Source organism: Scophthalmus maximus, chromosome 20, assembly GCF_022379125.1.
Source record: "Scophthalmus maximus strain ysfricsl-2021 chromosome 20, ASM2237912v1, whole genome shotgun sequence".
NCBI lineage: Eukaryota > Metazoa > Chordata > Actinopteri > Pleuronectiformes > Scophthalmidae > Scophthalmus > Scophthalmus maximus.
Genome location: NC_061534.1, coordinates 14094565 through 14120788, shown reverse-complemented (window position 1 = coordinate 14120788; position 26224 = coordinate 14094565). Strand labels below are relative to the sequence as shown.

The 26224-nt window shown below is 44.1% G+C and overlaps 1 protein-coding gene across 2 annotated transcripts in view; it reads right to left on the bottom strand.

Annotated features, from left to right (window-relative positions):
• Positions 1–302: 302 nt before the first annotated feature.
• Positions 303–26224, bottom strand: part of fibcd1b (fibrinogen C domain containing 1b) — a 97502-nt gene continuing 71580 nt past the window's right edge. Inside the window, exons 6-7 of one of the 2 annotated variants that reach the window (XM_035608811.2) lie at positions 7585–7764; positions 303–5238 (exon numbers count right to left, since the gene is read on the bottom strand). In XM_035608811.2, the coding sequence (XP_035464704.1) occupies positions 4973–5238; positions 7585–7764 (446 nt within the window). In that variant the 3' untranslated portion in view covers positions 303–4972. The remainder of the gene's footprint in view (positions 5239–7584; positions 7765–26224) is intronic. The other variant, XM_035608810.2, reaches the window with a different exon arrangement.

The following is a 26224-nucleotide window of genomic DNA, read 5'->3' as shown; positions in this document are numbered from 1 at the left end:
AGTATTTGGGGCATTACTGCAGGGAAGACTTTTGACAAAGGCCTCTGTGACAAAAATTCTTATGTGAAATAGCTTGAACATTTTGTCATGGTATCAATATTTGTTCTGTTCTTTTTTCATTCCCGTCTCTGTGGCGTAGTAGGATTTAAAGTATTCTTCCCAGTCCCGCAGTAACTGGGTATGAATGCAGACGGCTTCATTGAACCAATCGCTGCCAGGAATCCTTCATTTCATCCATTATACAGTAGAAATGTTGAAACGGCGACCTGCCTTTTGAATTCCAATGTTTTATTGCTTTCATTATGACCGTGACAGCCCTGCAAAGTTTGACCAAGGCCACTCGCTGGCAGCGTACCCAAAAGCGAATTAATTAGATCACATATTCCCACTTGGCCTGTCGTTTTTATCTCTATTCATATATTTTACCAATTTCTAATAAAGCAATCATGCTGTATAATATTGTTCTTGGTGGTAATGGCTCCGCGCAGGTAGACGTTGCAAAAAACAACAACATTTTGGCATAAATCAGACAAAGAAACGTTGCTTGGACAGAAAAGTTACATTAAAAAAAGAAATCTGCAACTAGAGCCAAAACTATCAGCACCGTCCCTAAAGCAGATTTACATTCTCAGTGAGGTAAGGCCAAGTTCAGACAACACGCCTTTCAAAGGCGTCGGATCTCTGTGCAGTTGACATTACACGAAGTGCTCTCTCTGATCGCACTGCATGGTGTCCTCATGTTGCCCTCTTGTGCACATTCACAAATCTCAGTACGCATTTGCAGATTCCTTGACACATTTGCAAGTCTGATAACGCGCACACGGACTGAAATACAGTTACACAACTGTCCACACAGAGACACCTCTCTGATCCTCAGCGTCATCCTGCTCTCAGATGGAGCATTAAAAAGGAAAAAAGAGCTCTGACTGGCTGTGGTTGCTGCCGATTCACCAAGATGGTTTTTCCTGCTTGTGGGAGGCAGCGACTTGTTGACCAGCCACCACTTATTTGAAGAGTTCGTTTGAGCGCCCATTTGCCTCCGATCTGGGGCTTTTGTCCACGAGTTCCACAATTTGACGGTGAGTGGAAAATTGGGCTAAAAAACATGTGAACTAGGCATGAGGCCTTTTCTATTGTTACTTTAAGGTGGTGGATGTCCCGAAAAAGGGTTTTTGATTCTTCGACCTTTAAATTGCAATTGTTTGTTCAGCTTGGTCACATCAGCATTTTCAGATTAAAAACACTCAAATCCTCAACTGCAGTGTCACATACGCATGCATGGCTGCACTGAGAGGGGGGGGGAGAGAAGACGCTTCAGGTGTTCCCCATTTATAAAATGTGAATGTTTATTAAATGTCGACGAGAACATTAAAACACATTATCAAGATTCAGCAAAAACAATCTATAGTACTTCACCAAAGATGAAAGAAAAAGGAAAACAGTTAGTTCTGCGCTGGGACCGGAGGAGCACATGTGGGGGCAAACAGCAGAGCAATAAAGATGCTGGGAGTCTGGAGCTAGAGGGAGAAGAGAGGAGAATTTAGGGTGGGAATTGGCAGCGGAGGCTAAGGCAATTAAGAAGGTATGGAGTAAGAGAGTGAGAGGGTTAGGGGACCTCGGGGATCGATCAGGGCGGGGCTGATGCACTGTAATGAGCGGGATAACTCGGAATGATTAGAGCCTCAGATTTCGCTCTTTTATCATCTCTTCCGTTGGAGTCTTAGCAAGCTGCAGCGGAGGCTTTCCCTCCACAAACACGTGGAGGGGGTGCGTGGCAAATAATAATAATAATAATACGTGTCTCTACAGTTAAATAACAAGGGGGGGGGGGCATTAACGAATACAAGGAGCACAATGTTGTGTTGAGGTGAACAGAGATTTTTGGGAGTGGGTTGTCAAGGGGTTTCAGGGCGGGAGCGCAGGTCAACACGGTACCAGGAGTCGGTGTCCACTCTAATGGGTTCACGATCACAATAAGTAATAGTTCATTATAATTTTTTTTCTCTCCGTTAATCAACACAAATAGCATGGGGGAGGCAAGTTGTACATAAGCATCACATGACTTCAAAGTTCCACAGAGAGACGCAATCAGCCTCCCGCTCTCTCTCTCTCTCTCTCTCTCGCCTGTCTCATGCACACCGGCATGGACAAACCAAAGCATGTGCATATATATGTACACACAGAGACGACTGTAGACGCTCTGTTGAGCACACGCACGCGCACACGCACACACGCACGCACACACACACACGCGCGCGCACGCACGCACACGCACACGGATTCGATCTCACGCGTAGTCCAATTCCGTCTCCTTAAGTGGCTTCTGACACACTTTGCTGTATCCCCTGACATTGTCACGCATCCCACTCTGTGCCTTGATACCATCACCACGCGCTTGTAACGTGTCTGTGCTTTGATGTTGGACAGCCGTGGTGCTGCAGAGACACACACACACACACACACACACACACACACACACACACAGAGCGACGGGAGACGGTTCCGAGCACCGGCGAATGACAGAAAAACATCACAGCTGTTCCAGTGTCAAGAGGTATTGGGCGAAACATTGCTCAGTGCTACGCGTTAATTCTCCATCAGTTGAGGGGGGGGGGCGCGACATTCTTCAGCACACATCCAAAAACTGTCTCGTCACTGCCAGAGGACCTTCACGGAGCCAAGGTGTCAGAAAGGTCGCGAAACATCCAGCGAGGCAGCTTATGTGCCGAGAGCGTCCAAATCTCTCCCGTATTGTGCCTCTGTAAAAAGATTCATATTTGTGCTGCAGATTTGAACGGGCATGTGCTTGAGGCCTGAACACACTCCTCCTTTCCACTCACATCTGACTTTCAGAGCAGTGCGGGCCCTCCCACCTGTCATTCCAGCTGGAGGGAAGGAAAAATGTTCTGTTAATGCATCTGGCTTCACTTTTTTTCTGTTTTTGTTCTGTACCCGGTGGATTCTGTTTAAGTCCATGTGCTTCAGTTCTCTTTGTGTTGTAGCATAGTAAGAAAACAGATTCACATGCTCTAAAAGTCATACACACTGTACATTAAAATCTACAGATATTTTTTTCTTTTTAAAGCTTTTCAGTACATCCAAAGAAAACCGCTGAAACTGCAAAAAGTTGATTCACCGATTTAAAAAAAAAGAAAAGGAGAGAGGCGGAAAATTCGGGATTTCACAATTTCCCGCCCTCATGTTGACTTAGTGTATTTTTTTCTTTATAACATGTTTTTTCCTTTTTATTTTGTTTGCTTTCGGCAATGTTGTTTGTGCGACACTCACTAGAGTTCCCACTCCAAAATAAAAGAAAAAAGTGACTTATTTTACAGCAACGTACTTTCTGTTTCACAAACCGTGTCACACAAACAAATCCCAAACTAATCACCTGGAAGGGAGAATAAGAACAGAACCCCCCCCCCCAAGAAATGAACAAACCATAGAGGTGGGAATAGGAGTTGTTGGCAAAAAAAGAGGCCCCAAACAGGTTCAACGAAATGAGACCAACGAGGCAAATATGAGACAGTCTTTAGGTTCAACATTCATTCCGTGGTCCCAAAGGTCTCCTTCCACCCGTCGCCGGTCTCGTACATGTCCATACTTTAGAGGCTTTGTTGTTCCGTGTTGATCACTTGATGGAGAGAGCGGAGGTAAGCCAGCCATGCATCATGTTTCTCGTGTTTAGTGTGTCCGCGCTAAACATTGTGGGGATTCGAGATGCTCTGCTGAACTCTCGACAGGAAACTGATAGTTAGAAAACTCTGTCTGTCTCACAACAAATTGCACACACACACACACACGCACGCACACAGACACACACACACACACAGTGCTGGGTTGCCATCTGTGGAGCTGCATCAGTTGGCCAGTTCTCAGCTGGCAGGCGGATCAGACATTGCCCAATATGCTCACTAATGGCCCAAGTCAGATGAATGAGATCCTCCGTCGTCTCGTTCTTTTTCTCATCTCTCTGATTCATCTGCGTCTTCCACTTCCCCCCTTTGATTCCCTCTGCCCTCCTCTCCGCCGACTAATTTAGCCCTCGTCCAATTGTTTCCTCGTTCCCGCTGCCTCCGCCTCCCGCTCATTATCCGAGACACTGACGGATCTTATTTCACACAAATCCGGGTGTGGCGCTCCACACTGCACGGTGGAGCGCCACACTTCTTTTCGTGGCCCGGGAACGTATTTTGACTAGGGGGTGCGGCGGCCTTCAGTGAACCGTACGAGAAAAAAAAAATGCTAGTGTGACGGGAGTGGGCTTTCCCTCTTTGTGTTTTACTGATCGCACTGGTCGGGCTCGATCTCACAACCTCGGGCATGGGAGACTGACGTGCTGACACGGAGGCGAAAGACAATGGGTGTTCACGCCTGTCGCCGCCCCCCCCCCCCCCCTTTCCTTCCTTCCCATATTCCTGTTTAGGGTTGTCATCTTTCTATGTCATGTTGGGAGCAGCCCTCTCCACTCACAGATTGCGATGGGCAGTGAGACTGAACGACAGTCTAAGTGCCATGTCAGCACAGACGGGAGGTCAGAGTTACACGCCAGGAGGAAAATCACTGGTGTGTGATTCTGTAGGGAGACGGTTGGACCACCACGTCAAACTGAGTAAAGCTTGCGCAGTGGGCTGTGGGCTCTCGGGGCTCTGCTGTGCAGTTTTTCGCGGAACCAAATGATCAAAAATGAGGGCGTCACGAATACATTATTATTCTTCTTCTTCTTTTTGTTTTAAGAAAGGGACCAGGGGAGGGATTATGGCAGCCAGCATGACTACTATAGCTGAGTGATGCGGGAAGAGGAGCAACAAGGATGAGACACATCGAGGGGAAAACAGCAAGAGTCAACTAAACTCAAAGAGTTATGTTTTAGTGGATAAACAATATGGAGAGAAATTATTCTGCCTAGCTGTCTGGATTGTACCGTTTCAAAAAATTTTCCTCTTCTTTTCCCTTTCTTTGTTTGTCATGTTCATTTTTTTTCAGTGTCGCGGGTGGGTCGCATCTTCATCTCAGAGAATTTGAGTGAATACTGCCAGCCAGTCCAGGAGGACCACTCGATGCCATCCGCATAGGAGGTGTGCTGACCGCGCAGGTACTGGCCGTTGAGGTTGGAGGTGTGGCAGTTGCGGTACCACCAGGCACCGTGGTAGAAGGAGGCGCAGTTGTTCTCCGAGTGGTCGTTGTCCCTGTCTTTGGTGGTGAACTTCATTCCATTGTGCTTCAGCAGAGAGTCGCCTACGGCGGGAAAAGACACACAACAACACTTTCATGTGGCAGCGCGTGGAGTATTCAAAAGGTAAAATATAAATACAGGTTTATCTAAAAGGCGGATGGGAGACTAAAGAAAAGAAAAACTTTTTAAGCAACAGCTACTGCATCTTGTCCGTGTCTCTGACCAACACACTGGATCTGATACCAGGGACCAGTAATTAGACATATCCACAATGGATTAACTGCACAATGGCATAGGACTTTTCAATTAATCATTTCTATAAAGAAAGGGGGAGGATGGAATAAAAAAAAAAGAAAGCTCCACAGTTCTCCAGAGTATTGAGTCTCAATATCTAAAGCAGTAGGTCAGAACGCCTTGTGGCCAATTTATCAGAGGTTCTGTGGTGACCTTTTTATCTTCCCATTTTTGATAACACCCACCCCCATCTCCCATGATTACTTCAGGATGTCTGTCAGTGAAGGAAATGTTAGAAGAGGAGAGAAAACACAGTTTGTGGACTCGATCACGTGTGTTAACTTCTGTTATATATTTTTGTCACTGGTTCAGATCCACACATACACAGCAGTCAATGAGCGGCCCAGTCTTCAATCTGTAATTGTGAATATGACAGTGATGTAAAACCACTGCAGGCATGCGGCACACGTTAGTTGCATCACCCAGGTGCCATTAATCGTGGCCTTCATGGAGAGACTGATCTGCACAATCAAAAAGCAGAGCTGAAAAGATCTACTCACTCACTTAAAGATTTTCTCGCTGGCAAATTCTCCACATCGATAACTGATTTGCAAACCGCTGTTCCGAGAGGCGTACAGGTATAATGAAGGCAACATCCGTGCCCATACTGCGGTAGACACACACTGCAGTGAAGTTTCCCGCAAATGGATATTCAGAGAGCTCATAATGTTCAATAAACTCCCCGTACTCCCCCTCTGTCCATTCCTTTCTTTATAAAGCCGGCTTCACACTGTGACCAGAAGTGGATAGAACGATAAAGCTGAGAGCAGAATGAGAGAGAGAGAGAGAGAGCTCACCAGCCATCAGGTGCTGGCTAACAGCTTGTCAGGGCATCAAACAACCCCTAATTGCCCAGGATGTGGCCGGCCAGCTCCTTACCCTCTCTCTGTCCTACTCTGCTCTCCATTTGGCATTACCATGGCAACCAGTCAGCGGGAAGAGTCGTCTGACAGACATGTCTGATATTCACATCGCGTGCGGCTCGATCATCGGGAGGACAGAGATGGTGGGGGAGAAAGAACAAAGACAATGGAACGGCACAAAGACGTCAATGATGGGGGGGACGACGACACTTAAAGGCTCATTTGCAAGGCCCTGGATGTCACCTCTGTGGTTGGGGGGTTGGCAGCCGCCTCTGATGCCCATGTAGGTGCAGCTGCTCCCCTGACCCAAATGAGCACCTGTCAGCTGATCGGAAAGCAGCCGCAGCAGAGTACTACTACTACTAATAATAATGATGATGATGATGATGATGATGATAATAACAACAGTAGCAGAGGGATGCTGAGGAGAGAGCTTCAGCATCCAGAGAGAGTGCCCTTTATTAGACTGGAATCCGAATGCATAGCAAGCAGAGGAGTTCAAGGTGAGGTTAGGCCTCGCTGAGGACAGACTATAGGAGACCCATGACAGGACTTTTCAGCAGACACTGTGTCTGGGCGAAAAGTTAACACGCAACACATTTTTCCCTTCCCCGTTCCCTTTATTTACTCTGTCTGCCTCCTCTGTCCCAGAGACTCCTCTCTCCTCATATTTACTTAGCGCTTCCTCGCTTCTGTTACTCTCTTCTCCCCCTCACACCTGTCCCCTTCATTCCTCCATCCTAGTTACTTCGCGCGTCCTCCCTTCTCCCCCTCGCTCCATATCTCATATCTGTCCCCATTCTCTCTGGGTTCTCGTAGCCGAGCTCCCCAAAGGTCCCTTAAATTGCTTCATTTCAACGGCAGTTTTTTTTTTTAGTGGGGGGGGGGGGGGGGGGGTTACACTGCAGGTCAAGCAGTGCAATTATTTGGCAGTAATTTAATCAAGGTGACAGGTTGCTGGCTTGGATCTGATGGTTGGGGACCAGTCGCTCTCTCTCTCTGTGCAACTGTCTGCGTGGTTCCACTAGTTGACACAACTACAGCACTGTAAACATAACACGCCATTATTTTAATGGAAGGCAGCATGTGCTGGAAGTTGGCTGGAAGTTTATCCCCCTGCTGTGACGTGGGTGTTTGCAACTGGGTTAGATGGAAAATAAATGTGTTGACGCAAAAAGGAAAAGTAGCATAGACTAATCAGCACGACAGCTCTTGCAAGCAAAGTTTAAATAGATCACCGAGGACACATACCTGCGTTGCCAGAATAGTCTCCCACAGTCAGAGGGTAACCGTCATCATCGGGGTCCACTGAGAAGAGGCCCACGCCGAAGGTACCATACTGGGCGTATGCGGTGCTATTTTCAAAGTCCTCCAAGTCGATACGGAGCTCGTAGTTCCCCTGGATGGACAGGGCGTGGATCTGCTTCAGCCCTACAGGGTGGAAAATAGAGCGAGACACAGACTAAAAAAAAAAGATCCATTGCAAAGTACCACCATTGCTCTCAGCAAACAATATAAAGCTATTTCAGCAGCCTCTCACGCCGTACATGTTCTGGAAAATAAGACGTAATATGGTTTTTGTCCCATTTAGAGTCTGCCCTCGCATGTGTAGGGTTTCTTGCCAAAACACGATTAGGGTTTCAGAACTGTGCGGGCTGTCTGCAGCTCGCGCTGTAGTTCCCAAACGAGGATGGAGAGACCAGCAGAATCCACCCAATCAATATAGAGGGAATTCCAACGAATGAATGACACAAACAATTAAGGTTTAAAGTGACATACAGTTGGAACCGGGAATCTAGAGTTTGTCTGAATCAATTTTTAATGGAAAAACACATTCTGATTGACCCCCGCGAATAGATATGTAGTGACGGTGTTCAACTCCTGTTCAGTATGTTCTAACTGTGAACATGTATGTCAACTATATCTGGCAGAATGGAGCAAATTCTGCTTAACAAAACAGAAAAGCAAAAATTCATTGCCCATCTCCAACAATTGTACATTTGTCTGTTATTTCTTTTCAATTTTCTATGACAAGGTAGGGTTTCCAATAAAGGAGATGCTGTAAAATTGAAGCTGACCATGTAATGCATGAGTGGTGAGAATAAAATAGTAATAAAAGATCAAGGTTACCCGCTTTATTGTTCTGTTGCAACTGTTTAAAACTATGAAGATTACAAGGAGAAACAAATCAAATAGGAAGGCTGAACTGTGGACTGTAGCATGAGAAGTAGGGCCCCACAGTCTTATCCAGGTGAGAACGTTTTTATATCCATGTCTTCATTATTGCCCGAGCTGTCTATGAACATCAAAGACGGTGAACTGACTCATTACAAACGTCAACATTTTTCATATTGAAGAGAGAAATTTTAAATTTAGCAGCAAGGTCCACAACATCTGTGGCCCGATAATGAACATATTCAGAAGTTCTCTCGCTCTCTCGCTCTTGCTGCAGTAGTGCTGATGTGAGAATTTCAGTTCCCTTTGGGCGAACTGAGGAGAGAAGAAATACCTGCGGTGTTCTCGTTGGGTGTTTGCTAAAGCAGGGAGGTCAAGACTCAGTAGGCCAATTCAATCTACTCCATTACAGAAAAGAAAAGATATAAAAAACAGGTGTGTGTTTAATTCAATTCTTATTGTTGGATGCTTATGATCGTGACAATGAGTTTTGTGGTTTTGCAGGTAGAACCTCATTTATTTAAGAGAAAAAAAATGTGTCCATTCACGCATTTAAATATCCCTCTTAACTTTTGATTTTGTGCAGATGATTAAAAAGTTAGCCATGAATAAAAGGAACACCCTTGATTAAACCTCATTTCAATCATCATCACCATAGTAGTGACTAAATCCTAAACGCATTTTTTTGTTAGAGGTAAACAGTAAGTAAGTGCTTTCTTTTACTAATCCTTGATTTAGTGTTTCTTATGCTAAAATTCCTTCTGAGGCCCATTTCATAAATGAGACACACTCGCAGTTCCCGTCCACCTGTCGGAACTTTGAAAAGGTTGGAGCTTGCCGTCACTTCATTGGATGCCCCGAGCCCCTCTTTTAATTGTTTCTCGAACCTTTAGAGTGAGCGTATGAGACAGAAAGTGCCAGAGGGAAAGGGCTTTCCATCCCTTCTTCCTTGCCCCCTCCTGTTCTATGCTTGCCCCTGCTGTGTTGGAGTGATGGCTCTTCCCAGGGCAAGATTTCCTCTCCTGGGTTGATCAAAGGTACAAAGAGGAATAGTGTGTCAGGCAGCGCGGAGTAGGAGGAACTCAACCTGGGCGCCTTAAACACAAAATCCGAGGCAGGAAGACAAACAACAGTGAACTCAGCCGCAAGACTCCGTTAACCAGCTTGCAAATGCACTCCATGCATTCGCAGTGTTTGTCTGAGAGACTAGAAAGTAGCGGCATTTGAAAGTGGGCACTGATGGAAAAGCTTCAAAGGCTTCCTGGTCAAGAAGGAGGGTTGGGTTTACAGCATGTAGAGGGAGCTGTAGACTGCAATAGCTGGCTGAAGGTTTGTTTTTCAGCTCTCCTTTAATATGGCTCAGAATCAGCATGAAAGTGGCTGCACCACAGGAAAGACGGTGTTCTTATGAACCTGCACACTGTCATTTTACCACCTACCGCAATCATCACCAAAGGAACGCATTATCCTATTTAAAGCTTGCAGACGTTAAACTTACTTTGCCTGATATGAATTCCGTCGCTGTGCAGAGAAGCAGTCAGAGAGCACATTGTCTGAAGTTTAGGGCTAATTTAAAGACAAGCATAGCTGACAAGAACACATTGCTATTCAAAAAACGCCTCGGCCCGGCCACTTAGTTTGGATTTAATCCAGCCCGATGGGAGGCCGATCTCTCTATTTTCAATCTCACAGTGAATGAGCGGTAAATTCAGTCCTTAATACATTCATAGGCGGGTAACTTTGTTGGGGGCCAGTTTGCAGTTGGTTGCAATACAAGAATAGAAATATTCAACAACATGATATTTCCATGTGCATTCAAAGAAACAGAAATGTCTCACTTGCAGAAATAGTTTTTTTTTGTGTCATAGCCCTTTGAGAAAAAGTATCAATCCACACAGACACCAAAGGGAAAAGTACCCTGGAGTGATTTGACAAACTTCAAAAGAAAGACTTGTTTTCTATTTCAGAAAAAGAAAGATAGAAAAATATACCAGATGCAACACAACTCTATTTAAAGAGTCTGTGGCTTCAGACTGTATTTACATAACTTTAATTCACTCTCTAATTAAAGCCCCAGAGAATCTCAGTGAGACTGTAATTCAGAATAATTAAAGAGGAAGACAAGTGGAATAACAACAGAGACTACTTTGGTTCAAATCTAAATGCTCAGGTGCAACTTCCTGTTAATTAAATGCTATTGTTAGGTTATTCAAAATGGGTTCTAATACAAGGGAGGGTTTTGAGGTGTTTTGCTTCAGTATTAACATGCTGATTGCTCCGTTGGGGAGAGGCTCTTCCCTCGTCTCACTGATTTGCCATTAAATAGAAGTTTAGCAGAGAGCCAAAAAACTGCTCTCCTCCTACACCCGTTAGATGGCCAATTAGGGTGCGCTTTCCACCCTCCCTTTATTCCGAATTCTAGGTCTATATCATGACCATATCAAGGCCTAATGTTTTCAAAAGCTAATGGCTTGTTTTGATGTCTTGTATTTAAATCTGTAGGCCAATATTAATATCATCCTTTTTACTATGTAAAAATACTGTCACCTGACACTTTGCATAGTCAAAAAATATTGGTACATACATATACATGGACATACATGCTATAAATTTACCAATAACATCTCAAAGATTCAAGCTTCCCGATTACCCTGCACGGCGGCATAGCCGGTAGCAGGGTATTATTTTCATCCATGTCTGTATGTGTGTGGGCCAAATAACTTGAAAACCCATGAACAGATTTTAACCAAACTTGGTGGTAATATTACTTAGGAGGGTATCTGCAGATAATTAACTTTTGGAGCTGACCGGTCGCGATGGGCTTGAGCCGAGGTCTGCCTGACGCCTGACACCTGTCGCCTGTCGTGTGGAAGTGCCCAGCGAGAGTGGTATCTACCTAGTCTACTGTGTGCTGAATCCCGCCTGCCTGCTGAGGACGGTAAAAACTTGATGGATGCTTTAATGGGACACCCACACCGGAGTGATTTCTCCCTGTGCTGTGACAGACGGTCAATGTGTTTTTGACAGAGGGTGCACACGAGAGAGAAAGAGAGCGACAGAGGGGCAAAGAGCGCTGCAGACAGCTCTCAAATGAAGGAATGGCACAGAACGATACGGGAGGGATCTTTTATGTAGTGTAAAACATTTTCATTATGAAACTGTGGTGCGGGAAAGTTTATATAGTAGCCAGTATACAATGTGCGGGTATACATTGATTTTCTTTGTCATTGTGCCGCTGCAGAAAACACAACAAAACTGAAATGGCACTTCACGAGATGTAGAAAGTGGCACAAAAATATTTTAAAAATAAGTACAAATAACTCTACACGAATAAATAAATAAATAAATGAAACATTATGAAAAAAAGTCTAGAAATTTTAAGGTATAAAAGAAAATATATTCAAATAAAGATTTCTTCTGGGCAATGCATGCTGGTGACTGATCTGCTGAACCTGGTCAAACGGAGAGAAAGGGGGAACACACCCGCAGTGAGGCACTAACCATTTCATTGGTCCAGTGTCAAATTGCTTGGGCAATATTGACAGGGTCATTTCCCGAGCATCCAAGAGCGAGAGCAAGCATATGAGAGAAGAAGTTTTGCGAGGGCAGAGAAGCAGCCGGTGCATGAGGGACTTAAAACAGAAGCCCGGGACATTTGTGCAGCTGCAGCATATCAGAGTTTAGAACAGTTTTGAGCAGGAGCAGCGCAAAGTTGCATGCGAGCCGGGGCTATTCGAGAGAGAGAGAGAGAGGGCAGGGTCTAGAGGGAAAAGCGTTGCAAAATCTGAATGCGAAATGAAGATATAACGCTCTCAAAGGTCCCTTGAATAAAGATAGGAAAGAAACACCACGTGCCATCCAGAGAACTATGCTGCTAACTGGGCTAAAAATGGCTTTGCGACACATATATGCTTTAACAGCTGAGTCTAGTCACACATTGACAATATGACAATGTAATGGGAAAAAAATGCTACTTCGTAGACCTGGTGCGATGTTTTCATGTTGCAGTAATTGTGGGGAAATAATTAAAGTAAACTTTCACAAATAAATTACCCTACATGTAAAATGTGAGTCTGAGTCGAGGTTGGATTAGCACTTTTAAGGTCTCTAATAGTGTAATTCAACACTTGTTTGTTTTTTTCATGCAAGCAAAACAATACAAGGATAATTGTCCCATGTCATCTCAGGAGACGATAAATAATATTTACACCTATCAGCATCTCATCATGAACAATCAATATGTTTACTGATGAAGAACCTTATTTGGATTAACAAGCACACTGATAGGACGGAAATCTTTAAGCATTCTTTGTCATTAAATCATCTGTGTCCTTACAGTCTCCTTCACAATGTTTGCGAGCATTGGAGCCGTGAGGCTAAACAAGTGCAGTGCCTCCCATGGTGTTAAAAATAGCAAATACCTTGTCTTCATTGTGTCTGCACTTATGTATATTAGAATTTCTAAAAGACAAAGAGTATCCTGGGCAACACAGGGACATCACATTTAGAACACACTAATGCATGTGGGAGCAAACAATAGTTTTTTTGGTGGGGGGGGGGGGGGTGGGGGGTGGTGAATCTATGAAAAAGGACAACAACAATGATATATATCTGCAATTGCCTCATTAAACTAGGTCTTGGTGATCCGTTACTCATTTTTTACAGTTCTGAGGTCTACAGGAAAGGGGACAAATTGAACTTGTTTAGAACATGAAGACAGTAATTTGTCATGTTTATCTTTTATTCATTCGGAGAGGGCATGTTGTGTTCTCTGGAATTAAAGACAAACAAAGCTCGAGCCTTCCTGACATTGATTAAACCATTACCAACAGAGATCCCTTCTCCTTAAATGTGATTTTACAGCTAATGAGACTGACATCAATGACTTGATTAAAAATGTAGAGGGCCTCTGCCAGATGTCTCTGTGATGCTGCTAAAAGGCCCAAATATTAATGATTTATTTGAAAAGTGTGTAGGGGAATGTATTGGATGCTTTTAGGGGACGGGTTCCGGTCCTGTGCTCAAGAGTCTCAGTGCAACTCTGCAGGGCATAAAGGAAAAGAATAAAAAAAACAAAAACAGATCTATAAACCCAGGAGAGAAATGATTACACTTCTCTCTGCCGCTTGTGACATTTCTCCAAGTTAATTATTCATCATGCTTTTCTCCCTCTGTTGCTGGGGGGCAGCTCCTGAGACTGTTCCAGCCGAAAAGGGGAAAAGCAGCAGCACTCTTCCATCTCCTCCTCCCCGCCTCCTCCAATCATAACTCAACCCCTTCCTCGTTTTGTCTCCCCCACCCCCCTCCCCCTCGCTTTATCTTCCTGTCAAGCGGTTTTACTCAACAGAGATGGTGGATGGGGAGGAATTAGAATGGGACGCACTATTTCCGTGGCCACGGGGACGGATGCTGCGCCCTTTGCCACCGGGTGCTAGGCTGGTTGAGTGCGCCTGTGAACATGCGTCTGCTGAAAAGCTCGCTGTCGTCTGCTCTTGGGGAATAGAAAAGGCCCCCGCGATCGTCGGCTCGCCTCTTGTCATCAAAAGATAGACGCGGGGGGAGAAAAACAGAGACAGGTGTGTGCTGAACTCTGTGGCTTGCTGCTCCCCCGGAGCCATCTGTGACATTTCGTGGGACAAAAAGCTAAAGAATTTTAAGATTAACTGTCACAACCCTGACGGGTCTTTGCCAGTTTGCAAGTTTCTTCCCACAAATTCCTATTCAGGACTTTTAGGATCAGTATGTATGTTACAAAATATATTTCATCTTTTATTAAGCATTTTATCTTTTATGTTGGCTATAGGCAGGGGTATACATTTTTTGATACATGTTTTGCTGCTATACTGTATTCTTTGAAGCATAAGCTCCTGATCTCACTTTGATAAATACACAGGACTGTAATCATACCCCCTCACTTTTCATTATGAATGGTGACTGTTCACTGACTGGCTGCGTCGAATGAGACATGGCCTGTTACGGATGCTGCCATGGTCCCAATTCTTTCAAACGACGGGAAAAAAAAGAATGTGGGGGCAGCATGTCTTTGCAGCTTTGTTGCACTGACGCACACACAAGTACGCTCTGCGTTTGACGGATAGAAAAAGAGCATAAGCGTCTGATTTTACCGTATTTCAAAATGAAGAATTTCAACAGAATATGTTCAAGGTGAATGAACATTTGAGCCGAACTATTTATTCAGCAGCAAACACATGGCGCTGTTCCCCCGGCTGAGTCTACCTTGGGAATAATGATCTTGGGGATGTTTGTTCACTTTGCCCACAGCAGCCTCATTACTGCTCTCAGGAGTCACTTGCTTGATCTTTGAAGACAGAGACATTTTGCAATATATTATTAATACATATTGTTCCCTTTGAATCCTTATGGGTTTCTGAATAGACAGAAGCTCACTGAGCCTCACAATTCAGATCTCCAGCTTTATTACAGAATTATATCCAGCAGCTCGCGGAGTCGTCTCCGCGCAGCAGACGGAGGTGGTTGAGCATGACTGCAGGTGTGGAGATGCGCCTCTGTGGATGTGATGAGCAGTGTGCAAGGGTGCCGGCGTGGAGAAGGAATTATACAACCAATCTGGGACACACTTTAATTTTGCCACCCCACCGCACACAGAGATTACTGCAATGTTATAGTGGCATTATGTATCTAAATCAAGGTCTACGTTTGGGCTCTGGCTCATTATTATTTCATGGTCAAGGGTCACGTTTAAGTGCACAGCGTATACCGACAAAAGTTGCACAGGATCACAAAAGGCGGACGGCATTTGAAAGCACAACTGTGTCTGAGGCAGTGCAACTGAGCTATTAAGTGATGGAGAGAGACAGCCGGATAAGAGACGACGTTATAATGGTGGTCTTCTAATGTAAGGTTTGATTAAATGTTAATCCTTGTGTACTCTTACAATTCTGCAGGGACAACGCTCGCTGCCATAAAAGTATTTCAAGGGGAAGGGAGTGTTTTGGTGGGTTTTTATCTGTTTAAAGCTAGACAATACAATACTTTGGCCTTTTCGTAAGGGGGTTCGTAAGTGGTAAGTTGCTCTACTATTATCGGAGAGACTTTTCAGTCTTAATACAGGGGATACACTTCCACAGTTACCCATGAACCACCCGCTCCAGATCGGGTTTGATAAACGTTTTTTAGACACAGGTGCAACCTCCTGTATGGCCCAATATTGTTATCCACACAGGATACAACACTGTATATTAATTTGTCGGAGCATTGTATTTAACAACACACAACTAGGACTCGGGGCTGCACGGTGGTGTAGTGGTTAGCACCTTCGCCTCACAGCAAGAAGGTTCAACCAGGGCCTTTCTGTGTGGAGTTTGCATGTTCTCCCCGTGTATGCGTGGGTTCTCTCCGGGTTCTCCGGCTTCCTCCCACAGTCCAAAGACATGCAGAATGGGGTTAGGTTCATTGGAAACTCTAAATTGACCGTAGGTGTGAATGTGAGAGTGAATGGTTGTCCATCTCTGTGTGTGGCCCTGTGATAGGCTGGCGACCTGTCCAGGGTGTACCCCGCCTCTCGCCCAATGTTAGCTGGGATTGGCTCCAGCGACCCCCCGCGACCCTTAAATGGATAAAGCGGTAGACGATGAATGAATGAATGAATGAACTAGGACTCGGACGTGGCTAAATTTAGCCCCTGCAGAGGTGATGTCATTCCACATGTATTTTCCTTCTTCTCCTTTATGTTCCAAGCCTTTCCTATCTGATTGGCCCCCACAGCTCCACATGTTCAAACGTGTTCATTAGAGCTAATTTCAAACAGAACGTTATCTAACATTTTGAACTATATAAAACTGGATATATATTCATTCATTCATTCATCGTCTACCGCTTTATCCATTTAAGGGTCGCGGGGGGTTGGATATATATATATATATATATATATATATATTATTTTTTTTACCTTAAGTTAGCTGTTATCAATCCATCATCCATTACTTGTGGCTTCTTCACCATGTCTTCATTACCTTCCAACCTTTTCATTTGTGTATTTTAGAACTGTATTTTAACCCTTTTGCTCCAATCCTATCAGCTGGCTTTTCTTACTCATGTGTCACTTTTTTTTTTTTACAACATGTCTTCTTCACATTTAACAAACAGTTTGAACTGTAAATTTTTCACGTGTGCATATCCATTTAAAGCATTTACAAATTGCTTTTAGGTTGCCCTTTGGACGTCTCTGTGTCAATTACAACATGTGGAATACAAGTGCTACAAGTGCCAGTAGCCTCTGGCAACAGCATAAATTAAACGCCCCTGGGGTACGAGCACTCCTGGTTGACTATCACCGCTCTAAGGCACACGCATAAACTATTTCCTCGGCTTCAGGTCTGAGATGCTCAGCTATGTGTCGTTCAATATATATTCAATTTAATGTCCAAGTCCTGGGGGCCATTTCTCTTTCACATTATTCAGTCGGCTACAGGGCAATGTAAACTTCAATCATGTGGAATAGATGTAGATAGATAGATAGATAGATAGATAGATAGGTACTTGATTGATCCCAAGCTGGAGAATTCCGGTGTTGTTGCTGTGGGGTGTGGGTAACGTGCTCTCAAACCAGCACCGGTTTAGTGGGTTTATCTTCCAGAAGCTGCTTCCACTGTTCACTGCCGCTATTTGGGAACACACATGAACCATAGCCAGTTATAGTACGACCAAATTGTAGATGGGTTCATGTTTTTTTTCACTGATCTTTCCAAATGGTGAGGTGTCTGTGACTACACCGCGTCTGTGCTCGACTTTCTCCCGTTGCCAACTCGCTGAAATCTCTCCGCCAGCTGTCACTCCCCCCCCCCCGTCGTATTGCATCTCTCAGTGGCTACTCATCTGAAATAAATGAGTACCGGTCGCTTTGTCTCTTGTTGCTGGTGCCAACGCGAGCTTACAGTGAGACACGGAGGTGTTATCGACTTTTATCTACTTTGAACAATTCAAGCTTGTGTGTGTGTGTGTGTGTGTGTGTGTGTGTGTGTGTTTGTGTGGTTAAACGGCTGCTAGTGGCCTTGACTCCACGCAGACACTCCTCATCTGCATTTTTCCATAGCGACTATTATTAATTCATCGACAGGGAGAGGCAGGGGTTGGCGTGACGTGCAAGATGCAAAATTTATCGGCAGGTCACAGTGATGTATTATTGTCAGTCTTTTCTCTTTTTAGACCATTACCAAGACTATCAAGAATACATAAAAACACACCCTCATGCATTACATATACTCCATTTGTGTATATAAACCTGCACTTTAACTGAATATGTCACAATTATGAAATGTCATCACAGACGTCCTCCATGTTTACTTCCTTCCCGTCATCTCATTGTCTCACTTGTAAAATACAAACAGAAATTCCTCATGTATTGAGGTCCTGTTACAATAAACTATGCATAAAACATTGCCTTTGCTCGCAGAATAATTCATGCAGACATAATTGAGCACAGAGGAGGAAGTCAAAATGTCTGCTATCACTATGCAGTTGACAGTGATCACTGATTACCGAGTCGCATGTTGAAAATTGTTTTGGGTATCGTAAGTGTGCAATTTGAAGGTACGGCGAGAACAAAAATGGGATGCACATGGATGAAAAATTTATATTTCACTAAAATCTGTTTCCCCCCCAATATCTTCCAGGTGCAAACATGTAGTTAGAACTTTTCTAATGATATCATTGGGAGTGGGTAATTTTGAAATGGGTCGTTGAATGTGAACTGCAATTGTTGGCAATTGTGTTGTCTCGGAGGCTGCTTAAACATTTTCTGCTAGCTTTGATTTTCGCAGAGCACTTCACAAGCCCACCTCGTAATTAGAGTCTTTTTGAGTGCACTTCAATGACAGTGTGTGTGTGTGTGTGTGTGTGCGTGCGTGAGTGCGCTGTGTATTATGTTATTGTTCTACTTCAGATGCTCCTTAGGAACAGCGACGTGACAAGCAGAAACCCTCAAAACTGCTGCTCAAGTCCCAGCCACAGCAGAGCCAGCCACCTCGTTTAATCTTAACCAAAATAGATTAAGTTGAAAAGAAGAGGCAGGTAAGACAACGGGGGTGACACAACACATTTAAATCTTTGAAGTCACGCGGATTTAAATTTTGGTTAGCATCATATAAGATGAATCTGTCTGATGTTAGATAGCTCGGATAGATATCATTATAGTATGTCGGGTTTGCTTTCAACTTCACGCCTCTATGGAACTAAATGCTTCCGAATACAGTACCATGCACCAGGCCAAATAGAGGAGGGGATTTGACTCAAGTGGCAAGATTAGAGTCATAAAAATCATGAGGGAGGAGAATGAGAGCCAACAAGCCATCATATCTGATATCATCAGAAATTAACCTTTGGGGTGGAAAGACTGACACAGAAGCAGTGAAGGGAGATACGGCGGGGGGGAAAGTGGAGGAGGAAAAAAGACAGCCAGGTAGACAAACGCTGAGAGAGCTGGCTGTCCTGTAAGGCTATAATTCAAGGGAGAAGACCATATTAATATTTAGAGGTGCTCTCAGGTGAAACAAAATGAGCTGAGCAGCCCCACCTTGATGGGAAGGACTGGCAAGAGACCGGGCATAAAAATCCACTGAGTATGCAGCACTGACTTCAAGGTTTAGCAGTAGATGACACAATTATTTTAGAGGGTAAATAAATTAAAATATCAACTTAACAACAAGAGGCCACGGTACGCCGCACACTACAGTATAAGACTGGTTTTCACTGGTGTAAAATTCTGAACCTGATCTACCTGGATGCATAAAAAGTGACCAATGTTAAAGTGAAACAAGAACAGCCATGAATGATCCAAAATAGCCCTACCCCCACCAGAAATGACCAGATCTGATCCAAAACACGACGGTCCACTCAAATTGACTGAAATACATATAGATAAATACAGTATTGGAGAACACGACAGAGGTCACATTACGATGTGCCATAAATTAATACGCAGCCACTAATGAAAAAGGTAGCAACTCGTCATTTCTAGACTCTTTAGCAGCTTGGCTCTGTGGACGGTTGGTCAGTCTAAAACTTCAGTCCAAACTAAAATATCCAAACTGGATTCCCATGCAGCCCATGAACGTTTCACATCGAATACTGACTTTTATGAGCCCTTGCCCTTTCCTCTAGTCCCACCATGAGCTTAAATTTGTGGTTAAACAAATGTCTCGGATAGCTCATCTGCTCCAGATTTTATCAGCTAATAAGTTCTCCACTTCATAGTTAACACTGTTGTGCCGAAGATTCGACCCTTTCAGGGACCATGTTGCACCACTTGGACCAGGCTGATAGCGAGGCCGCTTGGATCCAATTGGGTATCAGACATTTAACACACACACACCTGAGGCCCCACTGAATTTGAACTGCGCCAGGCCCAAAGCTGAGTAGACTGAACAGAATTTGTTACTGGGCTGGGTCCTAGGAGAAATCAACAGAATCCATAAAGGCCTCTACCAGGGACTTCCTAAACCGTACAGATGACTTGAGTCCTTTGAGGGTGAAATGGTGAAAATGTGAAATGCATTAAAAGGATTGCTGAGCAGCACATCTTACTGAGCAGAGAGAATGTGTAAGATGAGAAGGAAAAGACACGGACAGAGAGTGAAAAACAGGGGAGGGGGGGGGGGGTCGACATGGAGCAAGGCAAGATGAGCCTGGAATAGAAAACCAAGATGCCATGAGGACTTTGATCATGGGCACATGACAACATTAAGGCCAGGCAAGGCCAGCGTGATGGACTCCCTAAGCCCCTCCTCTGATTCCAGGGTCAAAGTAATGAGGTGCATGAGGAGACGAGGGAATGTCCAATGGGGCCGCGGATCTCCAAACCCTCCACTGCTATTTTGTTGGAAAGAGGTTGCTAAGAGTTCAGAGCTAATCAAGCAACATACATCATTAGAATTGAGTGTGTGTGTGTAAATAAATATATACATATATTTATATTCTTTCTATTTTTTCACCACACTCTCATTTGACCATTTAGTGTACTATAAATATCCACAAAATCCACGATTTAAGGAGTAGAATTCAGGTGAAATAGAAAAGCCAGATTAAAATTCAGCAGAAAATAATTCCATAAGTAAAATTATGGCCAACAAAAGTGTTATGGGTGCATAAATGCTACCAAGCCTGAGCTTAAGAGTTGAATGAGCACCTAATATGTCTACTGAGAGCTCTCCAACGTGGCAATGACTCAAACAAACAGGGTAAAGTAGCGCTGGGTTGTCAGACATATGTTTCACAATTATCATTGCCTTCCCCTTAAGAGTCTTATTCACAAGCAGCATTCAGCAGAGGAGCCACGTGGTGGAAATGCATGCGTATCTTAGCTCAGAGGAGTTGAGGCAGAATTAGAAATTATGAATAGTTAAACTATGTGTTGTTCTGTTGTCTAATGTCTGACCAGACATGAACGACGTGGCACTGTAATGTAGAAGTTAATGAAAAAGGGGCATGCATTTTTTAATTGAAAGCCCTTAAGAAAACCCAGTAGAATGACGTGATGAATTATTACATGAAACAAAATAGAATGGGTATTATAAGGGGAGGAGCCGTCTCCTTCGCCTCGAGAGTTTCTGTCGCTGTCGTCAGTAAATCCGTTCAATCAATCCTCAATCAAATTTTCAATCACCCCAGCTGTACTCATTCAACTTTCCTGTATGAGAAGACTCATGCTCATTAATTTTTACATCTGCTGGACATTAAAACCCCTTTCCCTTTTTTTTTTTTAAAGCTCCTTTTCTGCAGCATGAGCAAAGCCACATTTTGGTGGCAGCGCCAGTAGGGAAGTGGAGGAATACACCTGTGGCCTGGCGATGAGAGGCATCGACTAAAACACCTGGGCCGTGTGTGGCGAGGGCTACGAATTGCTCTGGTCCTCATACATATCGAAATTACTGGCAGAATTGCTGCAAATTGCACCTATCGCCACTCCAGCTGTGCAATCTAGTGCAGATGAAGTGTCTGCCGGGGTACAGTCGCACCAATCAGAGACGGCACACTCTCCTGGACAAAGCGGAGGCTGAGCCGGAGGCTGAGCTGGAGGCCGAGGCATCATTGTGTCAGCATCGGGGGCTGATTGGCAAAGCCTCAGCTGGCCCGGCCGACTGGATCGCTGGACAGTCGACATCAGCGCGTCGAACTCACCGAGGAGGAATCACACTGCTGAATAATGAATTGGAGATGAATGGAGGATTGGAGGAGCTTTAACTGAAAACACTTACACGTGCTCTAAATAATAGATAGCAGGGGATTGTAGTTTATATTTCTTTTTTGTGATGTCAAATGGTATCATATCACGTATTCCTGCGTTTCCTGACAGCTGGGTTCCACGCCCGTCTATCAGTTCCCCTGGTATGTTTTGACTTGCACCCCCCGGCTCATGCTGGCACTTGAATCTGCATAATACACGCACTTAAATGCATTTAATGCACGTGCTCACACTTGTAATGCCATATGCAGCCATATACTGTCGGGAGATTTCTGGTGCTTTTGCCAGTCGGGATTGTTTATACTGAATACTTGTGGTCACACGTAACACACACTCATAGGTATTTGAAAGAGTGTATTAAATATCCAGCTACATTAATCTATACAAGGACATGCGGACGGCATATAAGAAGAGGTAGTATGTATACTGTGAATTAAAAGAGCCAACCTATGAAAATAACTAAAAGAAAATGATTCTGATCGGCAGCATCTCGTGTCAAAGATATTAAAGTACGTCATTTCAGTGAGCACACAGAGGGCAGATGTCAGCGTGTGACAGAGTAAAACACCAACCGTGAGAGGGACATAGTATTGTACCTTTTCAAGGATTTTGAAAGTATTAAGTGAAGTCAGGGAGCAGCACAATGCATAAGCTTCCCAAAGCCCTTTTCATGCGGAGCCAGTTATTATGATGGCAATTATATGAAACGCTCTTGTGGAACACTGCCCTAGTGGAAAGACTAAACACAGTGGTAGCCAACCGCTGTGATTGTACTACGCCGTGAAATGTTTTCTCTCGATTAGGCGGTGCGGCTGGAGGAAGGACATCTGCAGGGTACACAAAGCCGACAGGCCACATGGGCGCAACGTGTGGGCAGACACCGACTGTAAAGAGCTGCACAAGGCAAAACAAAACAACTGTTTTCCTGATGTTGGGGTCATCTCTGGTGGATCCCAATAAGCAATCTCTTGCTTTATTCCAATGTGTTGTTACTGTGTTGTGAAAAGGTTCTACACATATGGAATTACAGTATTGCTAAACACATATCATTTTCAGTGACTGTGGGTTGTCCTGTGAAATAAAGTGGCTTAAATAAATATATAGTAGATAGAGATGATTCCGATTAAGGCAAGTACGCAAATCTATTCACCGACCTGATGCCGCGTCTTTTATGCAGTTTCATCCGGAAGAAACTGCAAATTTCTTTTCCGGCAAATCGCTCCTTCTCTGCCGCTCCAAAACTGCAGTTTTGCTGTACTGCCACTGGCAAGTACTGCTTTCAGAGCGTACAAGAAGTGATTTCTGGTTGTGAGGCGTTTGCCAGAGCTATAGCAAAAATGACACCAATTTAGCAATGCCCGTACTGTTGTTTTATACCGTTACTGTGAAAGATACAGAAAACCTATGTATTTTATTTTTCCAAACTGTGGCTGCACATTTTCAGATACAAGAATTATTATGTGTACCTTATACTGTTTCTGTACTGCTTAAACTTTACAGGGCTTTTTTTTTGCTTTTTTTTTTAAAAATTAGACAAAAAACAAAGAAAATGAAAAATAAAGAACTCAACTTCTTACTTTGCGCATGAATTGGTTGCATAGTGGAATAAACATTGGTGTCTGAGCAGAGCCTTGATATCCAATTTTGAAGCTTACGAGCTGCATCTGCCATTTTCTATAAGATAATATTCTGTACATCAAGAGCAGTTCAGTCAAAGCTTGGTGAATACAAGTGTCGACACGATGATGTGGGTGGTTAATCAGTCGTGAAACAAGGGGACCAGCTAACTACCTCCTAGTTGTGTTAAAAGGGCACTGACATAGTGACGGAGACGTAAACTGACAACTTGTTCCTCGAGTGGAGTCTGGGTGACGTCGTGTCACCTGCTGTAAAGCAGCACAGTGCCTCGAATTTAATATTTACTTCCTCGGGCAGTAGACGGCAACATAAGGACTAGCTCTGCACTGTATAAGTGGCACATTGTATGGTGCAAAACAATTTAAAATTTAAAGTCCAATAATTCTTACAATATGGTAGAGGGGGTTTTCACGGCAAAGTGGCATGAGCTTTTTCAGAAACAATGGAGGGGACACAGAATAATGAGGCTATTTATGCCTTGGAACGCGAACAGCGCAGGTGCAGGGCGAGACCGTGCAGAGCCTTTCTGGGGAGTTTCTCCGAGCTGTGACCTTCCTGCAAGGTAGCAGCCGTCATTGACCGTACACCGGTTTCAAATCAGCCTGTTATGCTCGTTGTGGCAGCGCATGTTTATGAGCTCGCGCTTACTTTGGCTTGCACTTACATGTGCGAGTGCATCTAAAACAATTCTACTGGGAAGAAAGTGCATTCATACAGTGGTATAAAATATGAAATCTATTTTTTTTTTTTACATTAATTTTTCAGCTTTAGCCCTTCGTTCACTCCACGCTTCCATTTATCCATCTCGTCCTTCCTAACAGCCGACTGCATTTTCTCCCTCCTTGACTACTTCTCTCGCTTTCTCATACTCCAGTGTGCACTGGCTTAATCTTCTACAAATTCTGGCCGCTCATCTGTTTCCCATTTCCATCTACCTTACCAATTTTTCTGCACTCGTCTTTCCAATTTTTTGAAATGCCCTTTATTGCTAACTCTATTAAACTATGACAATATCCTGTCTCTTGCCTCTTAAGATGAGGCAGAAGCATCGGGCATCTTTTACTTAAGACTGGAGCGATAAATCTCTCAAAGCACAATCGACCAGCACTCCATCCCCCTTCTCCTCACCAAACTGCGAGTGGTGAAAGGTACTGACCCTTGACCTTGCTGCTGTCAGTGGTATCGGTGCCAAGCAGAGAGAAGCAGCAGCAGCAGCACATGACAGGGGTGTTTGGCAGATCTTTACTGACGAACCGTTGAACCATCTACAGCAATTGTTTAAGTAAAGTTCACACCCCTCTGTGTCTCTGAGCAGATGCTGCTGTCTGCCCTGGATGTTTCTGCTGCTTTCATATTGGACTTCAGGGTTATGTATGAAAATATAAATAAAGGTGGGGAAGCGGGGGGAGGTTTATGAATAGCCCCCACGAATATGATAAATGTTTATTCAAAGCATTTGCTCTTCTTTTCATGGTCATGCTGACCTTCCCAGGCTTATTCCAATTGTAAAATGGGCCGCCACTCTCACAGGAATTGTGATGTTCTTTGATTTGTGCTCTCTTTTGTAGCTACAGTCCTCTTTAGGTTTTCTGCTGCGTGACGAGAATATAAATACAAGCCTCAGGATGCTGCATTGTGGTAGAGGCAAGTTGTGGAGGATAAATGTGTGTAGGGACGTGTTTGTGTACGGGTCCGTGGGAAACTAAAAGATTAGGGAGGAATGAAATGATAAAAAGTTGTTGCATAAGGTAAATGTGCAGAATGACCTGGTACAATGTGCCTGCATTGTCTTAAATGAATGCAGAAATGGATTTGATGTTCTTAGATGTAGATGGCTGGCAGATCTGTCAACACCTTGTTCCGTTTAGGTTGGTGTGTGTGTGCCCATAAGAGTCCCTCAAAAGAGAGGATGCGGCTGTGCACCATGCAGCGTGACAGAAATCCAACACGGATCAGCCCCCTCGAAACCGTGAAAGTGTTTCTGACGGCGGCAGGTAAGTCACTGCACTATTATGATCTTACAGGCAGGGGTTCGTATAATTCTAAAGAACACAACCTTTCAAATGCACTGGTCTTTTTTGACCTCTGGACACTTGTTGCTCAACAGAGTTACATCATAATCATCAGAGTAACTCTGCACATCACATCCGCAGACAGAGCACCATTTGATTTCAGCAAATAAATGCTCTCTTTAAGCATTTCCGGCCCGGTCACATCTATTCTTTCAGTCCCACTGAGTGCGTGTCCTTGACTGTGTGCAAGTGTGGACAGCGTGTGCTCTCTCCAGACTGAAGATGAATGGGCTGGCCTTCCCGCGTGTGGCTCCTCGGCTTCTATAAACTCTGAGTGGCTCTACGGGCTGGTTAATTGCAACAGACTGCGACTTTTCATCTTGATGCGAGAGAAACTTGGGTTGGACAGGAACGAGATGAAGGGTTAGAAGCTCAGTACTTCACCTGATCACAATCCCCAGTGATGCTGTCTTAAAGAAAATAATAACTGAACTAAAAAGACAAAGATCTTTGGACACAAAACAAAAGACACTCGTTGTGGACTCTGATGGACTATTGATCTAATTGTATCACTTGGCCATTTGTTTTTGTCTTTAACTGATCATGAGGAGATCCTATTATGTTCCCTTCCCCCTTTATATGTACATTTTCCCTTTGTGAAAAAAATGGAATCAAGTCTTTTCACAAAGCGAAAGAGATGAAGATACCAGGGGTAGAAGAAAAAAACAAGGGAATAAAGTAGCAAAAGATGGACAACAGACATGTTTGGCATTTGATACACCTACTGGTTTACCATGTGTGATGTTAGGGAGCAACAGTGAAGTTACTTACAAAAAAGATGCAGTTA